Source organism: Mobula hypostoma, chromosome 6 (assembly GCF_963921235.1).
Source record: "Mobula hypostoma chromosome 6, sMobHyp1.1, whole genome shotgun sequence".
In the NCBI taxonomy this organism is placed as follows: domain Eukaryota; kingdom Metazoa; phylum Chordata; class Chondrichthyes; order Myliobatiformes; family Myliobatidae; genus Mobula; species Mobula hypostoma.
The window spans coordinates 161,978,734-162,001,019 of NC_086102.1; the positions used below are offsets into that span (position 1 = coordinate 161,978,734).

General features: G+C 37.7%; 1 protein-coding gene across 1 annotated transcript in view; it reads right to left on the reverse strand.

Annotated features, from left to right (window-relative positions):
- Positions 1–1,045: 1,045 nt before the first annotated feature.
- Positions 1,046–22,286, reverse strand: part of rbm45 (RNA binding motif protein 45) — a 30,726-nt gene continuing 9,485 nt past the window's right edge. The window contains exons 2-10 of the mRNA XM_063052097.1: positions 20,504–20,626; positions 19,804–19,930; positions 17,835–17,972; positions 17,292–17,507; positions 14,689–14,824; positions 14,477–14,573; positions 7,779–7,942; positions 3,929–4,147; positions 1,046–1,349 (exon numbers count right to left, since the gene is read on the reverse strand). Of these exons, the coding sequence (XP_062908167.1) occupies positions 3,955–4,147; positions 7,779–7,942; positions 14,477–14,573; positions 14,689–14,824; positions 17,292–17,507; positions 17,835–17,972; positions 19,804–19,930; positions 20,504–20,626 (1,194 nt within the window). The 3' untranslated portion in view covers positions 1,046–1,349; positions 3,929–3,954. The remainder of the gene's footprint in view (positions 1,350–3,928; positions 4,148–7,778; positions 7,943–14,476; positions 14,574–14,688; positions 14,825–17,291; positions 17,508–17,834; positions 17,973–19,803; positions 19,931–20,503; positions 20,627–22,286) is intronic.

A 22,286-nucleotide genomic window follows, 5' to 3' on the forward strand; every position in this document is an offset into this window, starting at 1 on the left:
GCCAATATGATTCTATGATATTGTATTTTTAGAATAGTACATTTTAGATCAGATATTATTGCTAACATTGTTTCAAAATGGTACATTTTGAGGTACAAGCATAAAGCACATTCGGAATGCATGGAGTTTTCAATTCAAATGAGTGTGATCATTTTTCCTGAAAAAACACGAAGAAGCTCTGTGAAGTTCACGTTAAGGGTGGTATAGGGACACAGCCATTAGGGCTCCTGTCACACAGCTTCAGTGGCCTGCATTTGGACATAATCTTGGATGCTGAATATTTCTTATATACTGAATAAGAAATGCTCCATTTCTTCCTTGTGGATTTTCTCCGGGTATTCCACTTTCCTCCAACATCCCAAATATATGCAGACAGGTTAAAAGAGCCAAATAGCCTCCCCCAAAGTCCTAAAAAAACTTGAGAAGTTAAGGCAGCCCTTAGAGTTTAAAGCAAATTTACACTAAGTAAAAATCAACCATACACTTATTGTATACATTTCCATTTTCACTTGAACACCAGCAGCAGTCAATATCTGCACTTTGTGAAAGAACATTTTTTAAGCCTGATTCAGCAACCTCTGCAATACATGCTAACATTTATTATTTAATAATCATTATTAGACTGGGTGATGGAGGGACTAGTTCAAATTTTAAGCTTATTAGGAGCAAATTGTATTTGAAAATTAATCTGCAGTATTCATTACCTTTAGGTTACAACATTTAGAATAGCGATGTTGTAACTGTACTCAGTAAACCTGCCTGCCAAGATAAAATTAGCTGGTTAACATGGAAAGCCTTCTTAAACATTATGAAGAACTTGCAATGTTTTACAATGCCAGAGGATACATTAAATAAAGATGAAATTTATTGTATTAACTCTATTGAGTCTCCAATTGTTTCAGAGTAAAATCAATCTATATCTTAAAGTGGATATTTAGATTTCTAGTGTAATTGGGTGTCTGATTGAATCAGTTTAATTTACTGCATAATTCAGTCACAATGTTGCAGAATAAAGACAATCAGAGAATATACAAACACAGATTGTTCGACAGAAAATTTATTATGTTCTGTACAGGTTAGGCAAGACAACAGAACAAGTACATTTCAAATTATAATGGGTGGGAATCCAAAGATTACATGGATTAAAGCAACTTTCTTCAGGGTGTATATTATTAAAATTCCTATCTTAAACACTGTAATCAATATATGTCAAGGACTTCAAGTTGCTGCCCATTCCCAGAAAATAAAAAAAACTGTTCAGTTACTAGCAAAGGTCACGAGTGGAAGTCACTGTGTACTGTCAAGTAGCCAGTCAGTCAGCTGATGTGTCATGTCATTTTGTCCCCACTCTGCAGAAACAAAAACATTTATAAAAAGTGCTGTGAAAATGTAAAAAGCATCTGTTAACAAGGAAAAGTAGTCTACTGTACAGTATATATTAACTTCCAGGAAATCCCCTGAAAAATAGATGATTTGACTTTTAAGCTAAATATTCAAAACACTTAAATACCTAGTGCTACTAAAAAGACTTTGACCGGAGAGGGTTGGTATTTTTTATCAGTCACTTGCCTGGAAAAAAAGTTAAGAGCAAATGTATTTTTTAATCAGTTTACTTTTGGGAAGATTCATTAGGCTGGCTCATTATGTCGAACTGGAAACCCTGTGTTATATCTAGAAATAAATTATGAATTATATGAATGCCCCTTTATAGAGCAAAAAGAACAATATTTAGAAATATGACTTATTTTTGGGAATGTTTTTAATATCACTGACTTTTAAAATGGAAATATTGCAGAAAATCAGTAGCAATGGAGAATGCAAGAGGACGAATGTGAAGAAATTAGCATTTCAGATGGTAAGAAAACTAGCCAATTCTTCAAATCTTGTCTTTTTAAAGAATGAAAAGTAATGAGGAATAGTTCAGTTTTCAAACTAGATCATCAGGCCCTGAGGATACCAATGCACACAGTGTTATGATCAGTTTGGATGGGTTGGGGGGGGGGAGGAGTTTTGGTGATGAATATAATTAATCTCACTCTTCCAATAAGAACTGTAGTTGTTGTAATTTTCTATAAACTGATTTACTTGTTCTGCCTAAAAACATTCAATCACTGTTTTAAATTTTGAAACCAATTTCAGAATGTCTTTGATGGCAGTATACTTTAATCTGCTATGTAGAAGACTTGGCATTCTTGGCATTTATTTTGAAATGTAACCTCATTCTATCAAAATTGTGGGTCACTAGAAGATTGCCAAAAAAAAAATCTATAACAGCAAATATATACTAGTTACAATATAATGCTTCTGTAAACTAACCACTTATACGTCAGTGTTAAAAAAGTCACTTAATTAAAATGAACAATGCATTTCTCAAATATAAATGTAGAGCTTGATGGCAGGACGTACTCGATCATTTCAAAGACATTATTTATTCAGAATGATAATCAAGATGGTGAAAACTTGCTTATCAAAACAAGGAAATATTATTCTAGTTTTGTTCCTGTTCTGTTGAGAATTCCAAAATCAGTTGTAAGTAAATCATAAATTATGTTATATTAAGACAATTTATAAAATTCAGCAACTCTGGAAGAACATCAATTAGCATTTCCTGGTGTTTTAATTTCTGCTGTCCGAACTGTTTCATGGTAATCACAAAGAAATTTGTTGCCTTTTAGAACCTAAAAGGAGTATTCCTATTGCTAGACTCTAAAAAATGAATTTCTAAACTAAGCTTCACATGGGATTCAATAACCATGATTTGAATGGCACAGTAGCACAGTGGTTAACACAATGCTTTACAGTAGAGACAACCCGGGTTCAGTTCCCACCACTGCCTGTAAGCTTATATCCGTGAATTTCCTCCGGGTGCTCTGGTTTCCTCCATAGTCCAAAGAAGTACCAGGTGGTAGGTTAATAGGTCATTGTAAATTGTCCCATAATTAAATCGGGAGATTGCTGGACAGTGTGGCTTGAAGGGCTGGAAGGGCCTACTCCGCTTTGTATCTCAATAATAAGATAAATAAATTTTATTTAGTGACACATCTGGCTAACCTGTATGTTAACCTCGATCCAATTGTCAAGTATTACAAAATATTAGCAACACAGCTTTGAGGTTATGAAAACCCAACTTATGTACAGCCCATACATAGGAATAGGTGTTTGGAAGACTGATGGGATGGATTTGCCAGCTGCAGGGAACAGGCATTTTCTGCCACGTGGAACTCAGTTTACTGCAGCATCAGTCCATCTTGCAGATAATGGCTGAGTTAAACAGGTTATGAATAGTTTTCAGCAATGGAACCCTGTGGTAACCTGGGAAAGATCTGTAATTTATGACCAAAATATCAGCAAGGTAATATTCTTGTGGTAATAATGCACGAAGACTTCAGCAACCTCAGGCAAGGGAAGATGTGCAGAAATTCAAGAAGTTCTGTCAGGACTGCTCTATTTCAACTCACAAAAACAGTAGCTTGGTCTCTAGCTCATACCTGATAAGCAAACCACCACAAATTTCACGTCCATTTTAGTCTATTGCAGTCGTAATTAACTGCAAGTCTTTGGTATGAAAAAATGAACTACTGAAAATTCAATATTTTGTGTTAATAGCAAGGAACTGTCCTTTTCTTCCTGTCTTAATCCAGTCTCACTCTTCCTTCATTTAACCTTACGTCACTGAAATCATCCAAATTCCTTTTCTCATGCTGCAAATTTAACAATCTTCCAAACTGATGAGTACTTTCTCTGTCTGCTTATGCCCAGCAGCTCAGCTTCCCTGCTGTCCCACTATCAGCTTACAGGCTCAGCAACATGCCTTGACAAAATTTTTTAAGATCTTAAAATACCTAACAGAAGGCATCATCTTATGTCCTTCCATAAGGCATGATCCTTATCATTCACCCTTTGAAACTAAATGGAAGAAATCACTTACCTTTGCATAACCTTTTGCAAAATTGCCTAATGTGTTCGTTGTCGCTTGTGTGACTCTTCTCGCGGAGGATCAGCTAACATTACTTTGAGCTTGACACCATTAACAACTTTTCCATGCAAGATGTCCATGGCATTAGTAGCACTGTGTCGTTCAGCATATTTTACATAGCCAATGTTACGACCAGGCACCAGATACACTTCAATCAAGTTCCCAAAACGACTAGGAGAGAGACATTTAGTGTATGAAAAAGGTTAAGTTTCAATCTTTATTTTACAAAGAAGTTCAAATTTGCAGATTCTTCTCTCAGCATAAAAGATCAGTTCACTATTAGACTAAGACTGTCAGCAATTTTAACTAATACAAATTTAAATGTTACATTATTCAAATACAGTATTTAGAGTAAAAGGTAGTTTATCACAAGAGGATTAAATTGTTCAACATTTAAATCAAAATATAACTTCAGAGAACGTGTACTAATCCGGCAAATGGAAATTTAAAAACCCTATAGGTAACTTTAACTATATTTACATATTTTTCAAAGTAATAAAAGAGGTGGTTTATTTAGCTCATTGAGCCAGTCAAAATGATTTATGGCAGCTTTCTCTCATCTTTCCAAACTCCTGCTTCCTTATCTCTACTATTTTTCCAAAGATATTTAAACCTGATCAATTAATTGATTGATGTCCCTTGTTCTTTACTGCCCCAAAAATGTGGTAGGGGCAGAAATTATCTGATGAACTAGCTCATGAACTTAGTTCATTAATTTAAACTGATTAATCAGATCAGCTTTAATAGCTGTATAACATATGGGAAGCTCACTTCCGTCCTTCATATCTCGATCCTATAAAACAGGTGAAGGGTGGGAAGTCCAATGACTCTCTGACAACCATAATGTGAGTGGATCTACGGAGCCCCAAATATTCAAGAGCCCATTCCACTGAAAACCAAGAGTGAAACTGAACTTAAGGATAGAGGAGCAAGTAGGCACCAATCAGAAAAAAAACACTTGGAAGAACTCAAGTGTGACTCTATTCTTGCTGTGGTCTTCTTCAAGTCCATTCAACACCAAACTATTTTATAAAGCATCAGCATGACCCTGGACTGACTTAGAAAACAGTTGGCCATTAAGTGAGACCCAGTTGTAGTTACTGAATTCAAATACATCTTCTATCTTGAAGATGATGATTACAGCATCTCTCAGCTCAACTGATATGTCCTCCTTCTCCCAGCATACATGGTAGGTTGTGATTTGTGACTGGAGCTCCTTAATGCCAAGAGAAATGCAAGCAGCATTAACAACTATACATGTTCTTTTATGACTTCACCAAAACCCTTTTGTCTTCTCAGTTAACAGATTCAATACTCATATTTGGTTGCTCTTCATCTAATCTCTGTTTCACAACAGCATAAAAGCCATCAAGTGATGCTGCATCATTGAGAAATTTATTGGATCAATCTTCCTTGCTACAATTCTGTACCTCACTCCCAAGCGTCCTGCTGGAGTGAAACAAAGCAATACAAATGGAAAACAAACAAGAGAAAACACACAGATGCTGAAAATCCAAGCAACACACACAAAATGCTGCAGGAACTCAGCAGGCCAGGCAGCATCTATGGAAAAGAGTGCAGTTGATGTTTTGGGCCAAGACCCTTCACAGGACTGGAGAAAAAAGATGAAGTCAGAGTAAGAAAGTGGGCGGAGTGGAGGAGGAAATACAAGATGATTGGTGAAACCAGGAGGGGGTAGGGGTGAAGTAAAGAGCTGGGAAGTCGATTGATGAAAGAAATAAAGGGCTGGAGAAAGGGGAAATCTGATAGGAGAGGACAGAAGGCCATGCAAGAAAGGGAAAGGGGGAGGAGCAACAGAGGGAGGAAATCAATGTGCATGCCATCAGGTTGGAGGCAACCCAAATGGAATACAAGGTGTTGTTCCCCCAACCCGAGTGTGGCCTCATCACAGCAGTAGAGGAGGTCATAGATTGACATGTCGGAATGGGAACGGGGAGTGGAATTAAAATGGGTGGCCATTGGGAGATCCTGCTTTTTCTGGCGGACAGAGCATAGGTGCTTGGCAAAGCGGCCTCCCAATCTATGTCAGGTCTCACCGATATATAGGGAGCCACACCTGAAGCACCAGGTACAGTAGATGACCCCAACACCCTCACAGGTGAAATGTCACCTTACCAGGAAGGACTGTTTTGGGCGCTGAATGGTAGTGAAGAAGGAGGTGTAACACTTGTACCATTTGTAAGGACAAGTGCCAGAAGGGAGATCAGTGGGGAGGGACGAATGGACAAGGAGTTGCGTAGGGAGCAATTCCTGCAGAAAGCGTAAAGTGGGGGGAGGGAAGGATGTGCTCAGTGGTGGGATCCCATTGGAGATGGCGGAAGTCACAGAGAATTATGTGCTGGATGCTGAGGCTGGTGGAGTGGTAGGCGAGGACAAGTTGAACCCTATCCCGGGGGGGGGGTGGCGGGAGTATGGCATGAGCATAGACATGCGTTAGTAGAGGTGTGGTTGAGGTCAGCGTTGATGGTGGAGGAAGGGAAGCCCCTTTCTTTGAAAAAAGAGGACTCTTAGTTCTGGAATGAAAAGCCCCATCCTGAGAGCAGATGGGGCGGAGATGGAGGAATTGAGAGAAAAAGATGGCATTTTTACAAGAAACAGGGTGAGAAGAGGTATAGTCCAGGTAGCTGTGAGAGTCAGTGGGTTTATAAAATACAGTGGATAAGCTGTCTCCAGAGATAGAGAGGGATCGAGAAAGAGTAGGGAGGTGTTGGAAATGGACCAGGTAAATTTGAGGGCAGGGTGTAATACAAATGGGAAACTATTTGACCTATATCACCTCTATTCCAGAGCCAAGGGTCATATCAAATTCAGGTACCAAGTTGCAGCATACAGACAATACTTGCCAAAGTACATATTTAGAGGCCAATCTCCAAGTTATTCCCAACTCATTTACTGAAGAATAAAAAATAGGGTATACACCTAATACTTACAAAATAAAGTTTCTCTGCTAACCCGTCCTTGCTACACAACACTGCAATCTAATAAAAGAAGTCCATGATAAGATCCTGGAAAAGATTCAAGTAAGTTCTCTCTAGGTCTTCATAAATCCCCATTACTCATTGTCAATGACTGTGCAAAATGGAAAATGAACATCTGAGGCTGATGTAAATATGGGAAGTGTATTGAGCTTCTAAACCAATCACTTGTCTGCCTCAAAAATAATCTGAAGCGCCACCTCTGGTAATGTCAGCAGGTCCTACTTTGACCTTATGAGCCACTTCAAAACCTGCAGAACCAAAGTGAAAACAATTTATCCTCAGACTTGGGCTGCCTAAGATAGTGATAGTTTTTTCTTCTAAGGTTGGAATAATATGTCCTAAGATCAAGGGATGATGATTTATCCCTTTGCAATTTGCTTCTTTTTAAATATTGATTACATTTCTACCGTAACCATGCATTTCTGAAAAAGAATTCAGAAATATGAATATCATTAAACATGCAAAAGGCCCATTTGCGATTCAGGAACACCTTCTTCCCCTCTGCCAAACGATTCCTAAATGGACATTGAAGCATAAACACTAACTCATTTTTATATATGATTTCTATTTTGCACTATTTTTAATCCTATACACACACACACAGATATAAACACATATACACACTCACACATGTATACACACAGACACACATATATACTGTAATTGATTTACTCATTTTTTCTCTCTATATCATGTATTGCATTGTACTGCTGCTGCTAAGTTAACTACTTTCGCAACACATGCTGGTGATAATAAACCTGACACTGATTCTGGTGCTTGAGAAATTTAAACACATTGCTTACCAAAACAGGTCTTCCAATACATCAAGGGGCAGAACAGTTGGATTGAAGACGACAAAGAGTCGCTCTCTGACAATACTATCAGAAGGAGCAAAGTTTTGAGGTGGAGGTACAGGGAAGTCAACTTGCAACCGCGACATCTGGTTACTACTGCTCCCTGCAAAACTCTGCAATAAATGTCAGCCACATTATATTTGAGCCATATTTTTTCTGACAATTTAATACGCATTCAAGCAAATCTATTAATGTAAATTATAACTGTAGCATTAAAACTTTTATTTGGAATTTATGAGTTAATTTTTTTCAAAAACTAAAGTATGATCACATAGTTCTCACAACTTTAAAAACATTTCAAAGAAACAAATATATCACTAAAAACAATAATCATCACTCCTTTAGATTATCAATTTTAGGTACTGTAATTGATTATAGTATTTCATGGAGGTTATGATAAGTCAGGCAGAAACAAATGATCAGCCTGGATAACCAACAATGCCAAAATTTGGCAAGGACTCTGATACTTCATTCGTCATGTTTGCTATTGCAGACAATTAACATTTTTTTTTCCAAATTAAAGCAGGAGGCTGCGGGCAGAAATAGAATCAGTAAACACTGGAAGTACTCACCAGGTCTCTCAACATCTGTGGAGAGTGAAAGAGAGTTGACATTTCAGGTCAATGACCTTTTATTCATGATAAAAGGAGCTGTAACGTTTACTCTGTTAGTATTTAGTTTAAAGTTTTAAATTTCCTACGAGCCAAAGTCTTACTTCCACATATTTGATTTTAATCAAAATAAATGATATATTTCATGTTCTTGTATATAGTTGTGGTTCTCATAGATCACTGTCAAGACCACTGCTGTATAGATCTAGACTGAGAAAGAGGACAATTTCAAAAGATTGAGGTGAAAAGAGGCCAGCAAAGATTTCCACTGACTGATGAAATGGGTAGGAAACACAATAAATGGAATTTAAGACTAATTTTGGTGGGAAGAGTGGTAACAGGTTCAAAGTTCAAAATATATTATCAAAGTATGTATGCATTATACAACCTCGAGATACATCTCCTTACAGGCAGCCACAAAACAAAAAACCCCAAAATAACCCATTTAAAAAAAAGACAGTCAAACACCCAATATGCAGAGGAGGGAAAAAAAGCAAATTGTGCAAACAATAAAAGTGAGCAAATGGCATTCAGGACTAAATTTGACGAAAGTGAATGCAGACACGAAACTAGGCATAACTGCAGCCGGAGCACCCACAGCCTCAGTTCAGTGCTGAACTAAGTAGGAAGCAGAACTGGCCCGTCCCTTGTTTTCAGTCCTGACACCCTGACCTTTTCACTTTGACCCAGCGCTTAAATCGTCCAAACATCAGGTGGTCGCTCATCCCTCTCAGAACACTCTGAAGTCTAGACCCCACCACCACGATTCGGCCCGTACACAGCCTTTAAAAATACGGTCTAGTGCTTAAATCAATCAAATCTCAGGCCTTAATTCTGCCTTGCACCTACTCGCCTCTTTATTGTTTGTAGTGGACATTATTCATAGTGTTATTAATAAGTATTTAGTTGTTTTCTTTGTTTTATTTGCAATCGATAAGTAGTCGCTTTGGCTTCACCAGCACTATCTTAGATCGGATATAGAAATAGAACAATCTCAGGGTGCATGCATAGAAGCATTTGAAAGTGGCAAAAAAAACCCAAGCTGCTAAAAAGGAAAAGCAATTTTGGCTGTATCAGAAAAATAAAAACAAAGTAATGCAATACATTTTTAATTTTTTTCTGGCAATCCTTCATAGGACCTGGACACAATTGTGAAGTCCAACACTTGATGCCCATCTCTAACTGTGCTTGAGATTCTTAAAAAAAACCATATATCTAGTAGGGTGCCACATGGTAATGTTTGTTAAGGAGTTCTAGAAATTTTCCCCAAATATGAAGGAATAGCTAAGTTCTTTGAACTCATCATGACGTTCAATTTGAAGTTCTGTTTTAAACATTCGTTTTTTTGGACATGGATAGCTGCAGTTGGGCCAGTGGTTGATCACCAACACTCACTTTGCTTGAAAAAGTGATGGCAAATTACCGTACTGAATTCTTTTTTGAGAAAGTACAGCTATAACATTGTGATGACGAGTTCCAGAGTTGATATGTTGAAAGAACAGTTACATTTCTTAGTCACGATATTGTGGGACTTGGTGGGGTTCTTTCATGTGTCAGTGTTCCCACCTGGTTGTGGTCTGTGTGCTGCTTGATTGAGGTGGTACATTTGGAGGAAGTTCTCAGAAGGGGCTAAACGAGTAATACAGCATATTCTATTGACGGTACACACTGCCGCTGGTGGCGAATGGAATAAATGTGTAGGGTGGGTTGCAGCACATCAATTTTATTGGCTGTTTTATCTTCAAAGATGTTGAGCTTCTTGAAGTTGTTGGAACTACACTCATTCAGTAAACAGCGAATGTTCCATCATCCTCTCAATTTATTTCTTCTACATGGAGGAAAGATTCTGGAAATGAGTCACGCATCACCCAACACTCAACCTCTATTGTTCTGCAGCCACAGCAACTGTCTGGCTGATCCACTTGATGGTTAGGGGAACTCAGCAAAGGCAAATGCCATCGAATACAAAGGTTGGATGGTTAGATGTTTTCTAGCTGCAGATGGTGATAGTGTAGAAACTTCTGATAAAATGTTCCTTGCCACTATATTATCTTGGGCTGTGATCTTGCTGAGAAGTTACAAACGGAATTGAAAATTGTGCAGCCGTTAATCATAAGTTGGAACAATTTGATTCATCCTGGGAAAATGCTTTAACTACGTAACACCTAATAGGCCTGATTTTATTCTCACAAATCAATGAATATGTTGTAAAAAAAAATCACCCCCTACATGTACTTAGTTTTCTCCTTTTGCTTGTTCTTTCTCTCCTCTCTTTCCTATAAGTGTATACCTCAGATAAATATTATGTGGAGATTTGTGGCATATATTACTATATGATATACATGTACAATATCTGAAATACATCTTATGGAAATATTTGTTTGATGATGAACTTCAAAAAAAATAAATTACAAAAAAAAAATTGTGCAGCCATCAGCGAACATTCCCATTTCATCTTATGATGGAACTTAAATAGGATAGTCCAGCTCTTCAGGTCATGTCTGTGAATTATTATGATCATGGCTTGATTTACCTCAGCACAACCCTCATATCTCCAGATTCCCTTAGTTTCACAGAAATTCTTTAATTTTGTGCTTGAGTGAACACAATGACAGGGCCTCCACGACCCTGAAAGGTAGACAATTTCACAGGTTCACACACTTCTGAGTGAAGAAAATTGCTCCTCAGCTTAGGCCTACCCCTTATTCTGGAGCTGGATGCTCTAGTCCGAAATTATTCAGCCAAGAGAAACATTTTCCCTGCATCTAGCCTATATAGCCCATTAACAATGTTGCGTTTCACAGAAATCTCCTTTCATTCTTCTTAATCTCTCCTCATAAGGCAAGCCTGTCATCTATGAAACAATCAGACCTATTGATTCCCATTTGCCATTAATTCATTTACTTTATTGTGTATGCTGTAACCATTCACAAAAAGCAGCTTTTATTTAATACTTCAATGTTTTTAGACATTAATCCACATTACTGGTTGATGTTGTTTTGCCATCAATTTATTTTGCCAACTGCTTTTCTATTCTTCTTTGTTCCTCTTTGTTCTAAATTTCTTTTGAGATTCCCTTGCTAAGCTACGATGGCTGCTCTGTAACAATTACAACTATTTTCCTCTGGGCAAGAAAAAATACAACAACTCTAACCTTGCAACATTTTGAAATGGTGTTCTCAATGGCTAGCCGTTCTTGTGTTCTTGTTCATCAAGGTAATAGCATCACAAGGTTAGGAGCAAGCTTTTGAAAATGTCTTGGCAAACTGCAGCAAAACATGTTGCTGAAACACAATGACCAGCCTACAAGAATAGTAGATCTCAGTAATGGATGCTGCAGCCAAGCAGGTTACTTTGCCGCGAAAGGTGCTGATAGAATACTTGTTGAGGAACTGCAGGAAGTTAGCATTTTAGCATTGGACTACATGAGTCAAGCCTAGCATGAAACCACAGTCATAATGACAACAGAGATGATCTCAGGAAATTTGAGATGGATTATTATGCTTTGTCTAAGCAGTCCGATGTGACCAAATGGCTTGCTGGATAATTTCACATGCAGTCAGTAATTGATAACATTGCTTAGGATCTGGATTTTTGTACAAGGCAGACTTGGCAGATTTCCTCAAGGATGTTAGAGAAACAAATGGAATTTTGAGAAGCTGATTGTTTCATATTAATATTTAACCCAGATTGTTTAATGAATTGCATTTAATTTCCTGTCTATATGGTATAAGTAATACATCTTGAGTTGAATTCCAGGTTCCAAACCAGTAACGTTGTCTTCCCAGTATGCAGAGTCAGCTGCACTATTCAAGATAATTTAGTTAATAAAGCCTCAGTGAGAGTGGAAAGGAGATTTACAAGAATGGTACCAGGGTGAAAATTTTCAGTTATGTGGAAAATCTAATAAAGCAAATAAGGAGAGAGACAGAAACACAAAAGACCGTAGATGCTGGAATCTGGAGTCACAAGCAATTTGTTGGAGGAGCTCAATGAGTCAAACGCATCAGCTCACCACCCAATTACAGTGTGTGGAAAGGCAGCTAAATCAAACCTCAGCAACTAAGACCAGGCGAGTATGAACAGATGAGGACTGCATATAACGTGCTGGGTCCAACAACATCCAGCACACAAACTTATTTGGAAAATGAACCACAAATCCAACACCAACCTCCAGGCACCTTCACAAACAATTGGATTACATGGCGTGTATATGGCTTAAAATACAGGTTTCAAGTAAATTAACAGCTTTCTGCTAATTAACAGAAGCACCATAATGCACAAGATGCTGGCAACAGAAATTACAGTTGTAAGAAGTTTGTGAACTCTTTGCCATTACCTGGTTTTCTGCTTTAATTATTCATAAAATGTGGTCTGATCTTCATCTAAATCACTATAATAGACACAAACAATCTGCCTAAAACTAATATTGCACAAACAATTGTACTTTTTCTCGTCAATACTAAGAACACCATTAAACAATCATAGTCTAGGTTAAAAAAAACACGTGAACCTCTGGGGTAATGCCCTCTACAAAAGCTATTTGGAGTTAGGTGTTCCAATCAATGAGATGAGATTGGAGGTGTGCGTTGCAGACGTGCCCTGCCCTATTAAAAAAAGACACATAAAGTCAGGTTACTGACAGAGTCTGCTCTCCTCAAGAAAGATCTGTTTATGTGCACCATGCCTCGATCAAAACGATTTTCAGAGGACCCTATAAGAACTGTAGCGAAGTATGAAATTGGAAAAGACTACAAAGCACTTTGAAAGACCCAAGTGTTCATCAGTCCACAGTAAGAGAAAATGTCTACAAATTGAGGCAGTTCAGTACTGATGCTACTCTCCCTAGGAGTGGGCGCCCAGCAAAGATCATACACCAAGGGCACAGTGTACAGTGCTGAAGGTGAAAAGGAAACCAAACGTAACAGCAAAAGACCTGTAGAAATCTCTAGAACTTGCTAAAGTCTCTGTTCATGTGTCCACAATAAGAAAAACACTGAACAAGAATGATGTTCATAGAAGGACACCACAGAGGAAACCACTGCTCTCCAAAACAAAAACACTGCTGCACATCCCAAGTTTGCAACAGACCACCTAGGTATTCCAGAACGCTTCTGGGACAATGCTCTGTAGACAGATGAGACAAAAGTTGAACTTTTTGGCAGAAATGCACACCACTATGTTTGAAAGAAAAAGAATACTACACACCAACACCAAAACCTTATCCCAACTGTGAAGAATGGTAGAAGGAGTATCATGGTTTGCGTTTGCTTTGTTGCCTCAGTACCTGGACAGCTTGCAATTGTTGAGGAAACAATGATTTCAAAATTGTACCAAGACATTTTGCAAGAGAATGTCAGGGTAGCAGTCCTTCACCTGAGCTTAGTAGAAGTTGGATGATGCAACACAACAATGATCCGAAACATAAGAGTAAATCAACAATAGAATGGTTTAAAAAGAAGAGAATTTGTGGTTTGGAATGGCCAAGTCAGAGTGCAGACCTCAGCCTAACTGAGATGTTCTGGCATGACCTGAAGAGGGCTGTTCAGGCAAGGTATCCCAGATATAGTGATGAACTGAGGAATGGTCTAAAATTGCTCCTTGCCATTGTGCAAGTCTGATCAGCAGCGACAGGAAGTGTTTGGTGGAGGTTATTGCCGCTAAAGGAGGTTCTACTAGTTATTAAGTACAAGGGTCCACATACTTTTTCTTGCCTGGAAATGAATGATTAAGCTGTTCAACAAAGACATGAAAAGTACAATTGTTTGTGTGTTATTAGTTTAGGCGGATTGCATGTGTCTATTACTGTGACTTAGATGAAGATCAGACCACAGTTTATGAGTAATTAATGCAGAAACCAGGTAATCGCAACAGGTTCATAAACCTTTTCTTCCAACTGTAGATAAACAGAAGTGATTATAAAAATTATAAATGCGTTAATTTAAAAAAAAGTTTCCTAAATCAAAAGGACCACATTGTCTTCAACCACCTTCAAATAGAGGGAAAAAGATAAATCATCTATCACTTAGTACTCACAGCTGAAGCTGAAACCAATTGCTGGCCAACTGGACTGTTACAGGCAAGTGACATCATCTGCGCTGCCACAAGTTGTAAGGCCATCATTCCAACTGGGCTAAAAGAGATTACAAAATAATGGAAATCTACTAATCTTGAGTGCTAGGGGCTTAACTATTCAAAACAGCACAAAATACACTGACCAATTTTCTAGTTATTTTACATATACCTACTTTGATTGCCTGTCACTAGGGTCATCATCAATGTAATTGACTCCCAATCGATTGCCAGGTGGATACTCAAATCCATGCAGCTTTTCTTTAGCATACACAGCCGATGCCACATTGTTGTACCGAATCAGTGCATATCCTAAAAATAAAATTGCTTATATACAACAATATTCAGTATCGTCCTTTTAATATTATTGAACAATTTAGAATAGTTGCTCTTTTACAGCCCAATGCCTTTCTTTTTCACATTTAAGAAAATAGAAAACCTCCCTTTGAGTAATTGAAGTATAAATACTTTTGTAGATCTCCAAGAATCCTCAAAGAAATAGAGACATTTCACAATTGTGCAATTTTTACATCAGAAACATTGCTCAATAAAATATCTTCATTTACAGATGCAATAAGTATGAAATCTTTACTATTTCAGCATGTACATTATTTTTTCAATAATGCAGTTTATGATGAAAAACTGTAGCATCATGCTATTGACAGGTAAAGCAAATTTCTATTTTGTTCCAAGTGATGAAATATTTAAAATCTCTTTTCCTACACCATACATCAGTTAGTTTAAGTTCTGTAATATTAATGTTAGAAACCCAGTCAAGATCAATCTTTAGAAATCACCTGATTTCTGTGAACGTTGCCAGGAATGCTAGAATTGAAAAACCTTAATAACAGGCGTTCTTTCTTTCTTTAACCATCAGTTGTTATGCACTATTATAGTGTATTCAAGAATACAAAATAAACTCAAATTTGAATAGTGCATTTATGGCGGCCAGCACATGCGGGCCTCAAACCGCCAACGGGAGCCGCGGGCAGACACGCGGTAGTGTGTCTGGAACAACCCGCTCGGGGCGGACCTTCTGGGGACAGTCTGACACCACGTTCATCCGACGGGTCGCAGGGGCCCATGGGAGGGGAGATTTAAGCGCGCGATTTTGAATCAGTAAAGGCATTCTGAGTTCAGCTCTCTCTGCCTCCTTTTGCTTCTTTAGTAGTACATTTGGATGCGGCTACATTGGTGACTCCGACATTCCAGACGGCATTTGGAGCCGGCAACTCAGCGACCAGCCATGAGCTCGAGCAACTCACACAGCTCTCAAGGACCTGGACACCTCCTCGGCTGAATTGGTCTACGGCGCCCCCCTGACGGTCCCAGGGAAGTTCATACCAGAGGCCTGAGGTTCGGAAGAAACTCCAGCAGCGGTGGTAATGAGGCTGCGGGACAAGGAAGGGACCCTGGCACCGGCCCCGACCTCCAGGCATGGTCCCACGCCAACCTTCACTCCTAAAGACCTCCGAGACTGTATGTTTTTATACGCAGGGGCATGCACAGGTCAGTTCTACAGTGGCCGTACAAGGTGACCTGGCACAACGGAACCATGCGTGTCGTGGAGGTGGGTGGCCGGGAAGAGACTTTTACAGTGGACCGCCTCAAACCAGCGCACTGGGACATTGAGCAACCAGTGCACCGTGCTGGCACCCAGGCAAGCCACACAGACTGGGGGCTCCACTCCCCCGATGGATGTTTCTTTGTGGGGGGGGGTGGCGGCCCACACACACGGGACTTGAACCAGCATCAGGAGCCACGGGCAGACATGCGCTAGCGCGTTTGGAACTACCTGCTTGGGGAGGACCTTCCGGGGACAGTCTGACGTCACATCGCCCCATGGGTTGCAGGGGCCCATGGGATGGGAGATTTAAGCGCACAATTCTGAATCAATAAAGGTGTTCTGAGTTCAACTCTCTCTGTCTCCATTTCTTTAGTAGCGACTACATATTATTGACCCCCCCCCCCATCACTTTTCAACCACTTGGTTGGTGACTTAAAAAATTAGACCTAAACATTTCATACAAATCTCTTCCTAAGTTGGATCAAATTGTAGACAGACATCTCTAGCATGATGAACATGATGTGATTAGACTATTAATTCTATCCAGATTCAGAATTACCTGTTTTGCATTTTAACTCAGCACATATTTCTCGGATGCAAGTTTTTCAACTGTGAACATTATTACCCAGTAATGTTGAATACTTGTGCACAATTAGATCCTCTACCAAAATTCTCTAGTCCTTGTTATCAACTCCATAGGTGTACAGGATGTAGGTGACCAAAAAAAAAGCATGTTTGTTCTTCCATTTTAACTGTTTGCACATGAAATATCTTATAATACATAGTTGCATCACATTTTTTCCAAGATTTTACTTGGATGCATTAATGTCAATATACGTTTGTAATTCAATGTTAGTATAGCAACATTGATATGAGTAAAATAATAACCACTTGCAGAAGTACCAAAATTGAAGGTCATCTGTTGTAATCCTAAATATGTTCATGCATCTGAACATGTAGATTCTACCAAATTAACTCATGATCTGGTCAAAATCATCAAAGGGATATGGACCAAATGGTCACCTCTCCACTGAAAAGATATGAATATAACAGTGGGATATTAAAGCAATTAAAATTGGATGAGAATAAGTCCAAGTAATTTCACACATTTGAAAGAATGGAGGAAGCAGAAAACAGCAAATACCAAAGTCAAATTAATCAACATTCAGCAATTGTTTGCTTTACATATTGTACAAGTTCAATTGTACTTGCCTTTGACATAAACCATATAAGGATCTCTCTGAATCTCACAATATTCCAATCCTGGGATGATATCGAAGAGACTGTAAACTTGTTCATGTGTAAGCAGTCCTCTAGTAGACACTGAAAGACAAGTGGAGATATTTTCTCCACCTCTCATTTCACTTCTTATTTCAGTTCTCAATTCACCACTTCTCATTTCGTTTGTTCCAAAGCTGGGAAATTCACCTGCATCAGCATATGAACAGAAATAAATGCCTAAAATAAACATTTCTGAATAGTAACTACTTATTCTTCTATAGCATCTTGGGTAAAATGTAAGCACATTATTTTACAATTATGAAAAAATAAGTAGTGAATTGAAGTACTGAAATATATTGAGCAGTTATTTTCCCGATATTTTACTGGAGATTGGAATTACTACGTCAACAGAAACACCTTAATTAGCAGTTAAACCAGCTTCAAAACAATTGCACTGATATAAGTACATATGACATCATAGGCTTTAGCCACTGTTTACTACTTACCCCGTTTTCTCTTGATTTATACACTTACCAAAAGGAAACACAGTTTGACTTCTTTGAGGATCAAACGCTGCTCCATACACTGATGATTCCTGTCTTGCCCCACTAACATAGTCATTTTCAGTGTATGCTGGTTTGTTTCTTGGCTCAGCAAGTATTGCCTTAAAAGCTACGCAAGAAAAAAAGCCGAAAGGCATTACACTATAACTTAAAATTCTGTTTGAGCAATAAAATTTTATAATTCTAATGAAGCTTTTCTTGCAACAAAAGATTTTATTTTCATGTTTGTTTGTAGCTACATAGAGCACTTAATAAATTCAATCAAAACATGGGAAGGATGTTAACTAAACTCCCAACCGTAACAAAATCATTGAATAAATTATCATTCCCATCCATATTTTATAGCAAATAAAGTACATTCCTAAAAGCAGACTTTTTCGGTCTAACCCCAATTATGAAATTGTTAAAGTTTGAATATATGAACGATCCGATCAAATTAAGTAGAAGGAACATCCCAACTGCCAACATGTAACGGGAATATATTGTATGAAATGTAACAATTTAATCCATATATTTGGTACATCTTTGTTCAATAAAACATCCAAAGTCAATAATGAATAAATCATACTATTAACTACTTTAGATGTTTAGAGATTTGGAAGCTATGCATGCATCTTGGACATCATAAATTTGAAAATAATGACAGGAATTTCCACTTAGTGAGGATGCATTTGTTCTAAAGAGGTATTCTTACTCTCATCTCAAAATACTCAACATCAACTTCCCAATTACATAGAATGCAATTTCTATCAAAACCATTAAAAGAAATAGGGCCAAAGTTAGCTACAGCCAGCCAACTCACCCTCCAAAGTCAATGCCCATAGTTCTTATTTACTTGCATTACTTTATCTGGATGCACAGTGTAAATGGAGCTGAACGTTCTGCAGCCAGGGGTCAGGCTACAAGATGTAATGAAGCCTCAGGGGGTATAGCCCCAAGGTCCTACAACTGGAACATTTTGATAACCTATGGCAGGAGGCAAAGCTCAATGCTGGGCTTCACCAGGTGCCAAACTGGGATTATAATTTAAAATACGAAGTTAATTTAGTAAGATTTTAAAACAAATATCTTTTCTTTCCTAATCTCTAGATTGAGAATTCCTATGGTAGTGAATGGAGAATCAGATGTTGAGCCAGATTTGACTGAAGGACCCCAAATTAGAACAAACATGGAGAAAAATGCCAACAAGACAGGGTTCCACTACTGAAATTGAATGGCATAATCAAAGATGTATCACAACTGTTATTCAGTATGTTTAAGTGATCTGCTTTCAGTTGCACATAAGCAGGACAGGAGAGATTTGATGGGACATGGTGTGGGTGAAAGTAGTTGGGAGTAGGCAAAAGACAGGGTTGGCACGGATTAGATGGGCCAACAACTCAAGTCAGCAAAATGTGCCCCACTATAACACATGGCTCCATTTCAATAAGAGAATAATTCTTATAATGATCATTCTCACTCTGAAGCAAAATAATCTAATGCTAAATAGACTAATGGTGAAAACCAAACCACTAGCATCTGATGCTAGCAATCTTTTCACTAAACAACTTTAAATTGTTTCTAAGAAGAAGTATTAAATGTCACTATTCTCTACAAAATTACCTTTGCTATTGTAGACTTGATAGACAGCCCTTAATAATTAGCAAGTTGCTGTGGCCAGCAGCTCACATCTATTACTTCCAAAGAATCATGTGTAATTGTCATTATTAGCAATCTATTAGAAAAAATGTCCATTCTGTCTTTGGTTATTTCAAAATAGAGACTAAGTATTCAAGGAAGTCTTAAGATATGTTGTTCATTTTATTTTTTTAACTGAACCAAATTGATTTTTTTAAAGATTATATAAATCTAATTTACACCTCTACTATTTCTCATTAGGTCTTGTGAAATGTAAAAGGGATCTTCATTCAAAAGTTTACTTTAATTTCAATCAGTCTTACATCGGTCGCAGTTTTCAATGGCCTGAGCAGCCTGAGAAGGTTTCAGAAATCTCACATAGCCAAATCCTTTGTTCTCCCCTGTATTCTTGTTCTTGATAACACTGCAGTATTCAATATCTCCAAACTCCTAATAGATATAAATGGTAAGTTAAAATTCAATAATATTTTGTTCAATTTATCTCTTTAGTAATGGTCTTTCAAACAAACTTTAATTTGATGTTTTTCCTCAGAAATGAAAATTTCCAACGTTGATGACACTTGAATTTTTTCTTGTACATGGCGTACATCACAATATAATATGACATAATTACTGAGACATTCACTTGTCCGCACTGCTGCTCCTTTCAAGTTCAATCCCAACATGTGGACATTAAGGTTACACACAACTTTAAGAGCAATGCAAACTTAAAGTAAAAGGACCTTCCCAGCTCTAGAAAATGCTAGTAACCTTTATTTTCATCCACTTGACCTCAACACTTTTGGTCTACCACTTCCCCTCCTCGGACCCGCTTCCTTTTTCTGTACCCTACCTTTTCCCTTCAAACCCACTCCTTTATCATCCAATATGACCAAACCACTAAGTTTAAATATCCTACATTTTACAAAAATGTTGGTCCGTGAAATTGCCTTGGAAGGACTAAATACATTCTGAATCAGAAAAACTAGACTGAATAAGTCGAAATAGGCCTGTATAATTTACCTTAAATTTTTCCCGTAGATCATCTTCTGTGTAAGATTTTGGAATCATTACAAAAATCCTAGTCAACTCTTCATCTTCAACATCGCGATGGCTACCTGACCCTCTGGATTGTGCGATGAACACCTGTAAATGTTTTTTTAAATAATGAAAACAATTAGACAATTAAAAAAAACTTGTGTCCCAGAAATTACTGAGCATTTCAGCTCATAACCATCATGCACCTGCTTTTATTGAGCTTAGAACACGCACGACTCTCTGCGTCTCAGAAAGGGGGTACTCATGAAATTGCATGTTTCATTAAATAAATGGACATTACTTTGTTCAGTTTTGAGGAATTTCTGGTTTTTATACATCAAAAATACGCAAATTATAAATCAAATTACTTTTATGTAGGTGACTGCAATCTCATTTAGCAGTTTTATACTCAACATAGAAATAACTCATATTGGCCGCTGATTGCATTGGATTTTACATATACTTATTTTAAAATGTTGACTTCACAAAGATACCAGAGTGGCATTAATATTTTGAAAGTAGAATTCTGAAGAATATCATTATGAAATTCTGATCACATTAACAACATAAAATACAGCTACTCTATGATGCAACACTTTCAACTTTAATCAGTAAGGTTTTATATAGTTAGTAAACAAACAATAAAAGATAAGATTTAAAATTAAATAACCCACCATTCAGGGTCATTTTCAGAAGGCTATTGTACTATCTTTCTAATCATTTTACATAAAACGGTGTCTCCTCTTAAAGTTCCCATTTTCTCCCTGTGACTACATGGGTTCTCCCCCCCCCCACCTTACAAGTTGTTACATTCATTTGTCATTGTACCGCATGGTGTAAGCAAATGACAGGACAATTAGGAATTGGATGGATTTGAAGGAAAATGTTGGGGAAATAGGACTGTTTTTTTCTTTTGAAAAAGCCAGTAGAGATTTGGTGTACTGAAAAACATTTTACATTGTAAGTAAATATGAAAGGAATTGTGTGTATTGTTAAAGACTATGTCTTCCAGTCATAAATTCTACTTCTCTGAACACTTTAGTGGTACCCCTCAATACAATGAAACTATAACCATCTAATTTCTTGGAAAAAAAATTCTAGTGTGTAATCAACCCTCAGAATTTAACAAATGGTCTGGAAATTCTACTGATAAATCTTAGCTGCACTTCCTCCAAGTCCACTATGTCCTACCAAAAATGTGTTGGGACACAGTGCTCAAGGTGTTATCTAATCAATGCTGCATAGAGCGTAACACAAGTTCACTCTCAAACTCTACAGGTTAACATTTCAAAATTGTTTAACATCATTTCCAGTACACATGTGTAAAGGAGAACAAAATAATTGATACTCTGGGTCCACAAGAAAAAGAATACAATAAGATTTTGAATAGCTGTCAATAATTTAATTACCTATGTGCATCCACATACGTCTCTTCTTTGAAGTCTAAAGATGGCTAAAATGCATCGACAATGAAATCCTCAGCTTTGCAAAGCTCAATAATCTATTAATATTTTTCTAATTTGATGCTTCCATTGTCTCAGCTTAAAGTGCCCTACACTTTTACTATCATCCTCAATCAACTTGGTTGACTCCAGCTGCTAGGTGCTAGCTTTGCTTTCAATACCCACTAATTATTGCATTTACAAACAACTTAGATAATGGAGTGGGTAAGCATCAGCTACTCAGCTGTGGGCCTGAAGTAATATATATGCCAGGGCAGGCAAGAACACTTGCCTCAGGGACATGAAAGAAGCAAATGGATTTTTAC